The sequence below is a fragment of the Protopterus annectens genome, chromosome 8.part0 (assembly GCF_019279795.1).
Source record: "Protopterus annectens isolate FY-2018-M chromosome 8.part0, PAN1.0, whole genome shotgun sequence".
Lineage (NCBI taxonomy): Eukaryota > Metazoa > Chordata > Ceratodontiformes > Protopteridae > Protopterus > Protopterus annectens.
The window spans coordinates 1,123,316,112-1,123,329,612 of NC_056741.1; the positions used below are offsets into that span (position 1 = coordinate 1,123,316,112).

The 13,501-nt window shown below is 39.7% G+C and overlaps 1 protein-coding gene across 1 annotated transcript in view; it reads left to right on the top strand.

Annotated features, from left to right (window-relative positions):
- TDRD10 (tudor domain containing 10) overlaps window positions 1-13,501 on the top strand; it is a 1,185,287-nt gene that overhangs the window by 719,333 nt on the left and 452,453 nt on the right. The window contains exon 8 of the mRNA XM_044079377.1: window positions 7,305-7,353. Coding sequence (XP_043935312.1) covers window positions 7,305-7,353 — 49 coding nt within the window. The remainder of the gene's footprint in view (window positions 1-7,304; window positions 7,354-13,501) is intronic.

The following is a 13,501-nucleotide window of genomic DNA, read 5'->3' on the forward strand; positions in this document are numbered from 1 at the left end:
AAAATTTTATACAAATACCATTAAGAACAAAAAACATTTTTACTTAGTTTCTTTTTTCCCTTTCATATCCTAAACTAAACATTAGTGACATGAAGTGCGGTAAATGCTTTTTATTGCCCACCCACAAGTTTAACTAAGTCATCAAAAGTCCAGTCTTTCTCTGTCATTTTTTTTTCTTATAAAGCCATATTTCTCAAATGTGACTGCTTTACAATCTCACATTTATTCTTTTACCAGTGCCTTTTTCCTGTTCATTTCCATCTCCCAACACCAGACTCTGGTTGAAGTACAACGTGTTCCCAATTACTCTGGTCAAATCCTGTGCTTTTTTCCATCTCTCAAACATTTTTCTTTGGAACATTGAAAAAGGTTTCACTGGCAAAGTTTCCTTGAGCATTGTTCTCAGAAGAATGAGAGGCAGAGTCCCCTTCTGTTTGGCTGACTTTTTGTTGTATAAACTTTTGCATTTTCTCCTTAACCTGTCTTTAATCCTCCAGGAAGAAATATTCCAAATACAACAGCTTGAATCTCACATCTGCCTCTTAACATTCCCTGATTGCCGGGGTAAATTTGCTTCTCTTCTGCCTTGGGAACAGTGAATAATCATTTTCTACCAACACACTTCTGTCACCAGTTTTTAATACATTGCCCTTTTGTGACAATGTTGTTAGGCTCAGTTCTTTCTGCTGTAAAGATCGTCTTTACTAATACAGGGCTCGGCTGCTTTCTCATTGCCAGGTTTGGCGAGAACACTCAGTGCCCTTTCAGTTAACAAATCCTGCTGTGGGATACCAGACAGTTGCTTATTTTTGCTTTCATAAAATTAATACAATCTGTTCCTTCCAGTTTCTCAGAGCAGGAAATCTCAGGTTTTCATGGCATGCTGTGTTCTCTAACTCTTCCATTTTTTTTTAAATATCCCTTCTTTAGAAGTCTCCTAGTCAGACAACTTTTCCTTCATTTCAATGTCCGATTTTTGCAGTTTTATCAGTTCATCTGAATAGCCGCTTAAAGTGTCTTCTGTTTTTTTCCAGCCTTTTGCTATTTGAGTTGACATATTCCTTCATTATTTAATGTATTTTAATCAGCTGTGAATACATTTGATTAATTTTTCCTCTAAGTTACTGGAAGCCATCTCTTGTACCAAAGCTGGAACGTTAACTGCTTTTTGCTGAACAGCTACAGGATTCTTCCTAGACTGTGTATTTTCTTCACCTTTTCTAGTTGATTTTCTTGCAGGCTTTAAGGTTCTTTGCTGGCATCAGACAGTGTTTTTACTAGCCAGTAACTGAATTTTACTAAAGCTTGCAGAATTACTAGCACTTGTTTCTCAGTGTGTTTCTTCACACTGGAAGGGCTGAAATTAAGCTGTTTATCAGTTTTTCAGCCATCTTGTCAGCTCAAGTTGAACAAGAATGGAATCAAATAAGAAAGGTAATTTCACATACAGTGTATACTGTAACAGTTTAAAGGAAGAAATGCTAGCATTGCCTGAGTAGGTAAAGATTTGTTCCAGTTTAAAGAAACCATGCATTTTGTGTGTGTGAGTAACTAACCTAGCTCCCTGAAATAGTCAAACTTGGACAGATATACATGTAAATGTTATGAAGTTTTGTATATTCAGTACACAGGATACCCGATATTGTATCAGGCAGTGGTCCATGATACACAAGTTTAGAATTCAGACAGTCAGATGGTAGGAATTCAGACATGAAATGCTAATAAATGCTGTCCACAGTCCAGTAGACAACAGAACTATCTAGACAGTGAAGAAATGTGAGTGATTGTCAAAATGATTAAGGTGTTTGTTTACCTTACAGACACAAAGTGCAGGGTTTGATTCTCACATGGGGTAATTGGCTAGGCTTAAAATAGTTCACAAGGGCAGTTAGCCTAGTACTAATCTATGAACCTATAAAACACCTGAGAAAGATTTGTAGCAAAAGCTGTGAAAATCATCATCTGTTAATTTTAGAATTCAAGAATTCTCCATTGCAGAGGTTGTCTCATATTTGATTGGTAGAAGGTTGTTCAGTTGATGGCTAGAAGGTTGAAAAGTAGGTCACTTTGTTCAGTAGTGTTGCTGATGCTGGAAAAACAACAGAATGTGAAGGAAATGCTGGAAATAAATCAGCAAAGAGAAAGAGAGGGGAGAATACTAGTGGGGTGGGAACTGGGTAAGAATCTATAAGCTGTGGACTAGTCTGCTGCATAAAGCTAAAATATGAAATGAAAGAATGTCATCTTTTGTGTACATGTGTGTTTAAGTAATGCCACTGCTTGAAGAAAACATTTCAACTTAATATCGTTGCAAAACCAAGCTTTGGTGGTGGTTAACTCCTTTCTTAAACACCACTCTGTCTTGGAAGGCCAATTAGCAGTGAAATGGCTAGTTCCTGTATTCTGAGATGGATGCAATATTGACTGTACCACATTTGCTGCTGAAACTGTGAGGCAGTGCTTGTAGTGGAATGTCATTGAAGGTAAAACGCAATTGTAAAAACGTAGAGAATAAAACTGCAGTAAAGGCAGATGAGCAGGCAGAGATATTGATTGTTGTAATTTAGACTGCTGCTTTAGACATTCACTGTCTGGTTGGATTGCCCGCTTCATTCATCTGTTAAATTTGTAGTCAGCACCATTTTTTTCTCTTCTGTGGCTGAGAGCTGCCAGCAGAATTACATTACTGTGATCACATATTTTTCTTCATTATACACAAAGCCTGGTGACTTTTTAAGAACATATCTGTTTTAGGAGTAGGAGAGATGGGTATTTATCAAAGCAACTGATCATTGAGCTAGCTTGGCAGGGCTAATGTTTGCAAAACAACATACATATCTGAAGCCATTATCTTTTTATTGGATTGCAGTCAAACGTGAGGTGCATAAAGTCAGTAAAGTAAGTAAAATCGTTAAATACTAAGTCATTCTGTGGAAAGTCAGACCCATCACTGTAATTTAACCAGAGTTAGATTGCCATTGATGTGGATGGTCTGTCAGTGCTAGTGCTATTTTTTTGTGTAAAACACGGTAAAATATATTACTGTGACCATTGTTTTATTTGATCAAACTGCTGAAGAGTTTGCAGTCAGTGAAGTGGCTAAAACTGGAGAATGTGTAGGCAGTCTGTGACTGAAAATATCCAACTGCTGTCATTTGATCTGAAATGAGCAGTCATTTTGTTCTAGCTTAGGCTTTTATATGTGAATGTTTTATGTCACTACTTTATTGTTTCACCAGAACTCATATGCATATACATTTCTCCAGAGAAATAATTTTATCCCCAGATGTTTGCTTGAGACACCCTCCCCAAGTTAGACTCACGAGTATTAAACATTGCATGAAGGTAAGGGTGTATGTATATCTTTATGTATCAGACACGTATTTAAGCATAATGACATACTTTTGTGAGATGCTTCTTAGAAAACTTAATATTGTTTCAGACTAAAGGATTTCTATCTTTAGGTAACTCTAGTAGCCTTGCATGGTCTTTGGGATGGAGTATGTTTCATTTGTTTCGTAACAGATTTTGTCACTACGGAAAAATGTGAAAGCTGTCTTATAATTGAACCATGTCATGGTGTCTTGTGAAACCATAACTACAAATACATCTAAGAAAAAAAATTCTGTTTCAGTAAAAACAACAAAAAACCCATGTAGAATGAAGTGCGCCCATTTACGGTGCTGTTATCTCCTTGCCTTTTATATTCATTCATTTAGTTTGTTTTAAGGCTTGACCTGAAAAATTTATAATGTATGAAGCAGTACAGATATATTTCCATTCATAGCGTCATATTTAGGTCACAATGACCATCAGAAATTGGCAAACCGCAACATAGATTCATAAGTATGTACTAAGCTAGCTGCTCTTGTGGACCATTTTAAGCTTCGTCAGTTTCTATTTTTGTATAAAAATTAATCTATCCCATTTAGTTAGCGATTTCTGTTACCCATACCATAGTTGATAATTATATATTACCTCTAATGAGATTAACTGGGATCATATCGTAGATAATTTCAGATGACCCATGCATGGGATAAAGCATTTAGGAGCTGCCTGTGTCCACTAGTAGTACAGGAGACAGTCCTGGGGTAAATTTTCGGTTTCCCATCCACAGATCCAATTTTTGCTTGAATATAGATAGGGATCAACTTTGTTTTATACGGATGGGGAGTCTGTTCCAGAGCAGTGGTAGCCTCTGCCAGGATATATCTGTCCCTCCAAACTGTTATGCTGATGTAGCAGAAGAGCTTTAGATCCTTTGACTGAATGTTTCCGATGCCATTTGAGTTGCTAATGTATAGTAAATCTGTTGATATAGGGTTGGAGGGTGCCTTGTATGCCAGACACAGGTTGTCTCTTAGCAGGCTGCAGGATATTGAGTGTAGTGATAGGGCTTTGATTTGGTAATTTTAAGACATGTCCTTTTAGCAAGATATTTCTCTGGGCATTCCAGATGTTGCATGTATCTGGACAGCATTTGCAGAACAGTCTGTATAGAGCAAAATGTAGCTGCAGGTTACCTTACAAATTCAAAAACAGTGAAAAACTTCACTCTGCAGTGTTTTGGTGATTTTAGACCACGAGGTAATAGATATTGTCTATCGTATATTTTAAGGAAAAATAACATTAAAATGGTTTCTTCATTAAAATTCAAGGTGCAATTGCTCCATTACCTTTGAGGGTAGGGATATTGTCTAAGGAGGTCCTATAGATGATTACACCAGTTACATGCCCAGAAAACTGCATTAGTTCAAACATTTTTGAAGTGACAGGCATTTCTATACAACCCTTCTAAAAATACTCGGGAATACTCCTGCCCGTCTGTGTAGTAGCACACTTAGTAGTATCATAAGAATAACTCTTTATTTTCCCCCTGTAATGTGAAAATGTTGCATTTACATCCGTTAACTATGCAAAGTCTTCCATTTCCCTGTTGTCTGTTTGGAGTTGATGTTATCTCACTAAGGGCATAGAAACAAGAAGCATGCTCTGTTTTAGCAGCTTAAAATTGCATTTCTTCAACAGGAAATGTAGTTAAGAATATATAATATCTCATTAAAGCACAAGACAAACATTTCTGCTTACTTTAATAAAAATAACTGCTTTAAGTCTGAATGAAATTATCTTTTTATTTGTTCATTAATGTATACATGCAGTTTATGTATCCACATGCATATTTCCTAGCTGTTCATTATTTTGTGTTTGCGGGTTCCTTCACTGAAAATGGGACGTCTGATTTAACAAGTGTTAAGTAATATCCATGGAGAGAAAAAATCTTTGGGTAAATGTGGTATGGTACTGACTGGTATCTAGATATTCTAATGGGAAAACTGAAGATTACATATATACAGGTTGAGTGAAGTATGTTTATAGAAAGAATTGAGACATTATGGAAACAAAATTCATTCATCCATCCACCCTCAACTCCTTTTCCCATTTTTGCACATGGGGTCGGGGTGTCTGAGTATTAAAAGTTAAAAACTGGGCACGACTTAAGATACTAGAACAGAAAAAAATCTGAAGTGACAGTTATTTCAGTATTCTCACTGAAGTGTTATGAAGTGTTGGAAGTTGGTTAACAGTTTACATTATGAGAGAGAGCTATTGCTGGACTGAGCAGTGTGGTGATTAGCCAAAGAAATTGGCACAGTTATACAAGATCTTAGTTGCAGGTCCAGTTTCTGTGTAGATTCTTTCATTTTCCAGTAGCCATTCTGTCAGGAGCATGGCCACTTACAGAAAAGCTATTTTCACTATATGCGCTTAAATCATAATGAAAGCATAGCTGATGACCAATTATTTGTGCTAGGACTCCAGGAATTTGAGTGTTCTTTGGTAAATTTGTACATCAGGACTCTGCCTTCTGAGCCTTTCTTCAGCTGTTGTCTGTTCTCCTGCTTCTTTGACCCTGATGGTTTGCAATGTTTGAGATTTGTCCTATATGTAGCCTCCCTACCCACAAAAGCAGGTGTCTTGGATTAATGGACATTTTCCATATCCAGTGATCTGTGAAGACTATCCTCATTGGTTTTCACATGTACACTTCTGTTGTCCCACTGTGTCTGGAAGGCTCAGCCATCTAATGGTTGCTGCTTGAGTTCTCTGCAAGTTCGGCAAGTATATGTTTGTGTGCGTTTCTAAAAGTAGAGATGCAAATATTCATTATTTGAGTTGAATGAAGTCCTTACTTAGTGGTTGGGATTATGGGCTAGGTGCACGCACTCATAATTGCTGCATTTGATTCTCTTGTATGTGCTGGCATGGAGAGGAATGAGCTTTTAAGAAATTATGCTGAGTTGAAGTGGAAAAAATAGTAAACTCAATCATAAAGGTACCATCTTCTTCTTTCGGCTTTTTCCCGGTTAGGGGTCGCCACAGTGGATCACCTGTCCGCTCATGATTAGCAGTGGAGTTTTACAGTGTCAAGTTGCCAGCCCGGCGCCCAGCCTTCCACAGAAGGCACACACATGTACACACGCACACCTAGGGCCAATTTAGAGTTTCCAATCTACCTACAGCAGTTTTTGGGATGTGGGAGGAAACCGGTGCACCCGGAGGAAACCCATGCGACCACAGGGAGGACATGCAGACTCCGCACAGAAGGCACCCCAGCCAAGGATCGAACCGGGGAATCATAAAGGTACCATAAGGCTAAGAATTTATATTTTGAAAATGTGAGCTACTAAGAGTAGTTCAGCAGAATTTGAAGAATCTCTGTGACTGTCCGGATAGCAGACTTCACTTCAGTGCTAGAAAATTGGAAGGTTTAGTCCTAAACCCCTCCACCAATACCTTTAGTCTTATTCATATTCCAGTTCTGAAACTGCCATGTAGCATGAGCTGATATGCCTGCTTATTAATGAGATGCCCCTAAGACCAAGGCTCCATTTTACATGGGTTGTGGTAGTTTAGGAGAATTTTAAAGGTTCTGTGATACTTTGAAAAGCGGGGGATTTTCTGTAGGTCCAAGTCAGTAATAACCACCACATTATCTGTCTGCTGAAAAGGGAGATAATATGCTCAGTGAAATATGCCTGGTTGACAAAGTGAAATAAATTAATAGAAAATTAAACATGCTTGTAATAGTGTTTAATGAACAATTCTTGAACCTGAATTGGTTGTAATTTTGAAGCTGTGAAATAAAATATTCCTTTGTAGTTTTATGCTTACTGCAACTTTTTATTTCCACCTTGAGTATTGGTGGAATCTGAGCACAGAGGCTTAAAAACTCGTACTGTGGCTACTAGGCTGTATTGTTACTGTTCTATATAGGATTTTAATTTTCTTTTGTTTTGTTTTAGGCTTTAGAAAAAGTAGAAGAAATTATCTGTACTGAGTCACTTAAAAATGGTATGTAACAGCTTTGCAGCAGTAAATGTAAGAGCAGCATGAAAATGTGTTTAGAAGAGCTACTCCGTTGTGTGTTGAAAAATGCATAAATGACTTAACAAAAAGCTGTCTTTTATGGGATGATATTAAGATTTAAACTGAGAAATAAGCCTGCAATTATTTTCTAGGTAGCAATAACGAAAATGTATGGATTTTTTTTAACATTTGAGTTTCTTAGCATCATTCATGACGTAGCCTGATTATTCCAGGTACAGCACATGTTGCTGCATAAACTACTGCCAGTCTTTGTGTAGCTTCAGCAATATTAGGTTCTACAAGCCCTCCATGAAAGCAGCATTAGCTGGTGCACCATGTGTAGTTTCGCTTTAGAACTGTTGGTCATTTGATTTCGCTTTTCATAATTAATGTGTGTTTAATTCTCTCTTCATCTGATTATCAAAAAACTTTTCTGGCTTATTTTACTGAAAGAAAAAAAATATGTAGTTTTTAATGCTTTTGAATATAGTTTCCTCTTGTAACTAGTGTGATATTTGTTCTGTTTTTGTAATGTCACTGTACATGTAAAATTAGATTCGTCATGCACATTTATTTATGGGAGATTAATAAAGATGCATAGACTTTGCTTCTGGTGTTCATAATGCTTTTACCGATGTCTCTTTACATAGTTATTGAACAAGGCAGTTTTTTTTATCCTTACTTTTATTTATCATAAATGATGTACTTGGGTTTCTTTCCTGTTACCACAAAACCAGTCCTTAAAACTCGCAAAATAGCCTGGTCTCTCTCCCCTCATGGATGTTTTGTTATGGTGTGTATGTAATTGCTGAAGAATTATTTGGCAATTTATTTCTTTTTGCTTGAATAATGCTTTTACTGTTGTAGGGGATGTTCCGCTAGAGTTTGTATAGTTTAGAATTTCACTTTTCCACCACAGTCCGGAATTGAAGATTGAGGTGGTTGATAATGGCTTGCTCCTTGCAAAAACATGTTTTCTTTCCTTTATTTTTTTATTTATTTTTTTTTTTTGTAAGAATGATTGTCAGTGCTGTGGGTACCATGTTAGCAGATTGAGCACTGATCAATAGATTGATAGTCCTTTATCCCTTGCTTAGTTTCAGGAATTTATTTACTGATATTTGATTACCGGGAAAGTCTGAATGGGTAAGAGTCTATTTTCAGAAGATAAACAGGGAGAGAGTCTTCAAAGTATTGCAAAAAACATTTTAAGAACAATAATTTAACAATCTTGAAAAATAATTCAAAAAAATCTGCAGTTTAAATAATTATACTAAATTAAACATAATATGAAAACATTGGTTAAGAATAGATACAAGTTGTATGATAATGATTTAATATTTAGAGAAATTTAGGCCAGTTAATAGAAAAATTAAAGGTAAGTTAGTATAACAGAAACAGGAATTGCAATCTGAAGTAAGAGGAAAAACAGGCTTATGATATATTTAGTGAACAAGCCAGGGGAGAGTAATTGATAGAAGTAAAGAAGCGAGTGAAGAAGGGAGAGTAAGGAGGTGTAAGGTATGAATATATACTTGTTCACGTGTAGGGATATAGTTCATCCTGGTGTTGAGCAAGAATAGAGCCAGATTTTGGCTAGGAAGTCTTTCAGAATAGTTTTGAAGGATGAGAGGGGGGGAGGGTATTGACCTGATGGATACAATTAAGGAGTTACAGGCCTCAGCAACATGGTACGAGTACAGATAATACCCGGCAGATTTGATAGGTTTGTGGTCAGCCAGGAGTTTCTGATCATTGGATCATAATGACCAACTGGGAACATAGTTGTGCAGAATATTTAGTGCTGGAGAAACAGATGGATTCAGGATAATTTTGTATGCAGTAAGAAGCTGTGTATGTTAGTTGATGGGGTTGCTCTAAACAATTTAGGCTTTTTAGTGCTATACACTGGTGGGTTCTGAAAGAGGTATTTGCTGCAAATTTAGCAAGTTTGATATAGTAATAAACAGCAAAGTGTTCCAAAGTGGAAAACTGTCAAACGGTAAGCAACACAGGAGATAAAAACTACAAAAACAGCAAACCAAACCATCCATGGCTGGAAGTAAAAACAGAAAAAATAGGTTTATTTCAGTAAGTGCTTTCATACCCAGCAGAGCACTTCAGACCAGTTACAATACTAAACTAAAACAGGTCCATTAAATAAACCTGTTTTTACTTACTGTCATGAATGGTCTGGTTTGCTGTTTTTGTGAGTTTGTTATAGTTCAAGTTTTTTTTGTTTTTTTTTATAATGCCTGGAGTTTTGTCAGGAGGAGAGCACCATAAGTGTGGGGAGGAGATAAGTTGTGGCAAGTGCAGTTTTAGTTGCATTGGTGAGAGTTTTTGGCTCTATAAAGCATCCCTAGTTTTTGATGTTATTCTTGTACAATTTTGTATATGCAGGTTGAATTTAAGATCATCATCCACTATCATTCTTAATAATTTCCTGAGACGTCACTTCAGTGGTTGTATTATCAAGAGAGAGAACTTTAAGATGTTCTTCGTGTTTCACTGTTGCAGTCATCACATTTGGGTTACCCTGCCAGGGTAGCCCTCGACTGGCCCGAATACCAGAGACGGTTGCTGTCGCTTGAGGACTGACGTCAGGTCGGCAGTAGTATAAAGCAAGGCAGCCGATGCCATTACAACAGTCTTTCTTGACGTGGAGCCTGATGCAGAAGCAGTTCGCACGAGTGCCGGTCGGCCGCTACCTGAGTTTTTGTCTATCGAATTGAAGTTGTAGTCTTCTAAAGCTAACTACTCCATTGGGGATCCTTTTTTCTTGCACTAACCGATGTCAGAAAAAGTTAATGGTCTCGCCTGTGGAAAGCAAATACCCCACCGAGACTTCCACACTCACTACGTCACTTGTTTAGGCCCAGGCCACGACGTCCCCCTGTTATCACTTGTGTGCTTTGTTCAATGCCAGAGCTATTGTAGCCAGATATTTTTGCTTAGTCCTTGAATTCTGATGGGCTTCAGTAAGCCATCCGACAGCAGATCTTCCGAAAAAACGTAAAGATAAAGACAGAAACAGACAGCACAAGTCCAAATCCACCGACGACACTTCCTTTAAGCTAGTGGTCACTTTTCTGGTACTCAATGAGGCACTTTCGCAGCCCCTGATGCCCGCTTCTATTGATTCGCAGGCTGCTACCAGGACCCTTAAGGAGTCTGGTATGCTGCAAAACCCTTCTTCGACTAAGGATCCTGTGGTCGACTCTACCTTGGATGGGTCCAGAGTCGCTGAGCAGGCACCGGCTTCTGAGGAAGTCCTTCGCACTACCGAATCTCCACACAAACTGATGTGTTCTTTTGCGGCTACCGTTCTTTCAAAAACGACCAAGTTTCTAAGGGCCAGGGTATGAACCACACCCAAGAAACTGACCCACTCTCAGGCGCCTGGTATCTTGCCTCAGTCTCAGATGCTTAAAATGGCAGCAGACCTCATCATGCTGATCAGGGGAAGCCAAGCTACCCCCTCCAAAAGGAAAAGAGCTCTGTCCCCTGTAGTTTTGTCTGAACAAAAGTCAGATGAATCTGATGCATCTGAATATGAAGACATGCATCCCCTTTCCACTTACTAGGATTCTGATGCAGAGGATTCTGTTCCTTCAGCCTCGCCCCCAGAGAATTTTTCCTTTGGGGAAGCCCTGCATACTTTAAGGGAGCATCTCCAATGGGAAAATCAGGACTGCCCTCAGTCTAAAAGGAGACTCAGGGGATTCCTAGATCTTCCACAACACAGACCCTTGGCCATCCCCTCTGTCCTGGATGTTGTGGAGGATGTTTTCCTCGAATCCAGCTTAACTCCTGACGCCCTTCCTCCAGCTTCCAGAAAACCAGACCGGTACTACAGAGTCCCTGACTCTTAAAATATCTTTTTAAAATCCTACAGCTGACCCTGAGGTCATTTCTCAAGGGCCAAAATGGATTAAGGCAGCCTCTGCTAAGAATCCCACCCTGTCAGACAGGGATTCCCAAGTATTGGACAGATGAGGTAAAAAAGTATACACCTCAGCTACTCTGCTATCAGGGCACTAAATTGTCAGTTCCATATGCTGAAATTTCAGCAACATACCTTGAAACTCCTTAAACAAAAAATGTCTTCCTTTCCTGCTTGGGTAGAATCTAAAGATTTACAAGAGTTAATGCATTCTGCAAGTCAAGTAACTAAACACACCTTACACTGTGGTTTTGATGCCCTAGAAGCTTCTTGTAGGGCAGCAGTCACTGGATCTGTCATTAGAAAGCATGCATGGCTTAAGGAACAGCCCCTGCCAGACCATGTCAAATCTAAATTGTTGGATGCCCCCTTGCACAAAGATAACTTATTTGGCACGAAGGCAGAAGAGGCCTTAAAAAGGTGGAAGAAAAAGCAAAATCTATGCAAACAGTTAAGGATTTCTTGCAGGTCCAGCCCCCTAGGTTCAGCAGGCATTGTCCCTCCAAACACTGATCCTTTCCTGCTCTCAGTAAACCAGCCCAGCCTAGGCCCTGTGAAAACAGACCCCCAGACAGCAATCACAGGGAATGCAGAGATCTAAGTAGTAAGAACTCACAATGATTCACCTCCTCCATCCCCTCCCTCTGCCCACCTTCACTTAACCCTAGGAGGAAAACTCTCCTTTCACTCAAGTACCTGGGCCACCATTACCAAGGACCACTGGGTTCTGAACACTGTGTCTCAGGGATACAAATTTTCCTTCTATACACTTACAACCCCAAAAGGGTTCCCTGCTCTACCACCAAATCAGTGGGCAGAGGCTCAAAAGCAAATCCTTTCCCTGCTCTCTATGCGGGCAGTAGAGCATGTTCCTGCAGAACAGATAGGCTAAGGTTTCTACTCCAGACTATTTCTGGTACCCAGAAAATAGGGCACCTTGCACCCCATCCTTGATTTATCCATTCTAAACACCTTCCTGGTGATCCCAAAATTCAAAATGCTAACCCCTCCAGCAACTGCTACCCATGCTCTCCAAGGACGCTTGGCTAGACACCCTGGATCTAAAAAGAGGCCTACCTCCACATTCCTATAAGGGAATCCTGCTGGAAATATCTCCGCTTCAGGACAGGATCTCAACACTTTCAGTTCTCTGTGCATCCCTTTGGCTTATCTACTGCTCCCAGAGTTTTCACAAAATGGCTGGCTCCGGCCATTGCCTTTTGCAGACAAAAAAATATTCAGATTTACCCATACTTAGATGACTGCCTTATTCAGGCAGACAGCCAGGAAAAGCTGCTCAAGCACTTGGCCTTTGTAAAGACCCTCCTAACCTCTCTAGGGTACACAATCAACAAAAATAAATCCAAACAGGTGCCTACCCAAAGGATAATCTTCCTGAGAGCAAGTCTGGACACAGCATCCCAAATGGCATACCTTACACCAGAGAAACAAATTTTCCTGACAACCTAATTCTCTCAGCTAGCCACCAGGCCCCAGCTAACTCCAAGGAAGATCCTGCAAGATCTGGGGTTCATGGCATCTTGCATACTACTCATTGCATATGCCAGACTGCATATGAGGAAACTTCAGTGGTACCTGAAGAGCCATTGGTGTCAACACTGTCAAGACCTGGAAACTCTTCTACCTATAATTCCTTGCCTCAGAAAAGATTTTATTTGGTGGGCAACAGCATGCTGCCTCATCAAGGGACTGCCTTCCTCCACCCACACAGACCCTCACCACAGATGCATCAGACTATGCTTGGGGTGCACAGCTGGATGGCAGGTGCATACAGGGCCAATGGAGCCCACAGCAAATCCCTCTGCACATCAATCAAAAAGAGATGATGGCTGTGCAGCATGCCTTAATAGCTTTCAAGCCCCTTCTCTTTCCAGGGTCTCCCCCCTGATCAAAACAGACACCACCACTCTGATGTGGTACATCAACAAGCAGGCAGGGACTCGCTCCTACCCTCTATGCAGGCTGGTCATGACCCTTTGGCACACATCCTCTGCCATGCAACTACACCTGTTAGCACAATTCCTACCAGGCTTTCTCAACTCTCTGGCAGACCAATTAAGCAGAAATCTTCTGGACCCACACAAGTGGCAACTCAACAGAAGTACCTTCACCCTAATAATTGGGGAAACCCGAAGATCGACCTCTTTGCCTCCCACACCAACCATC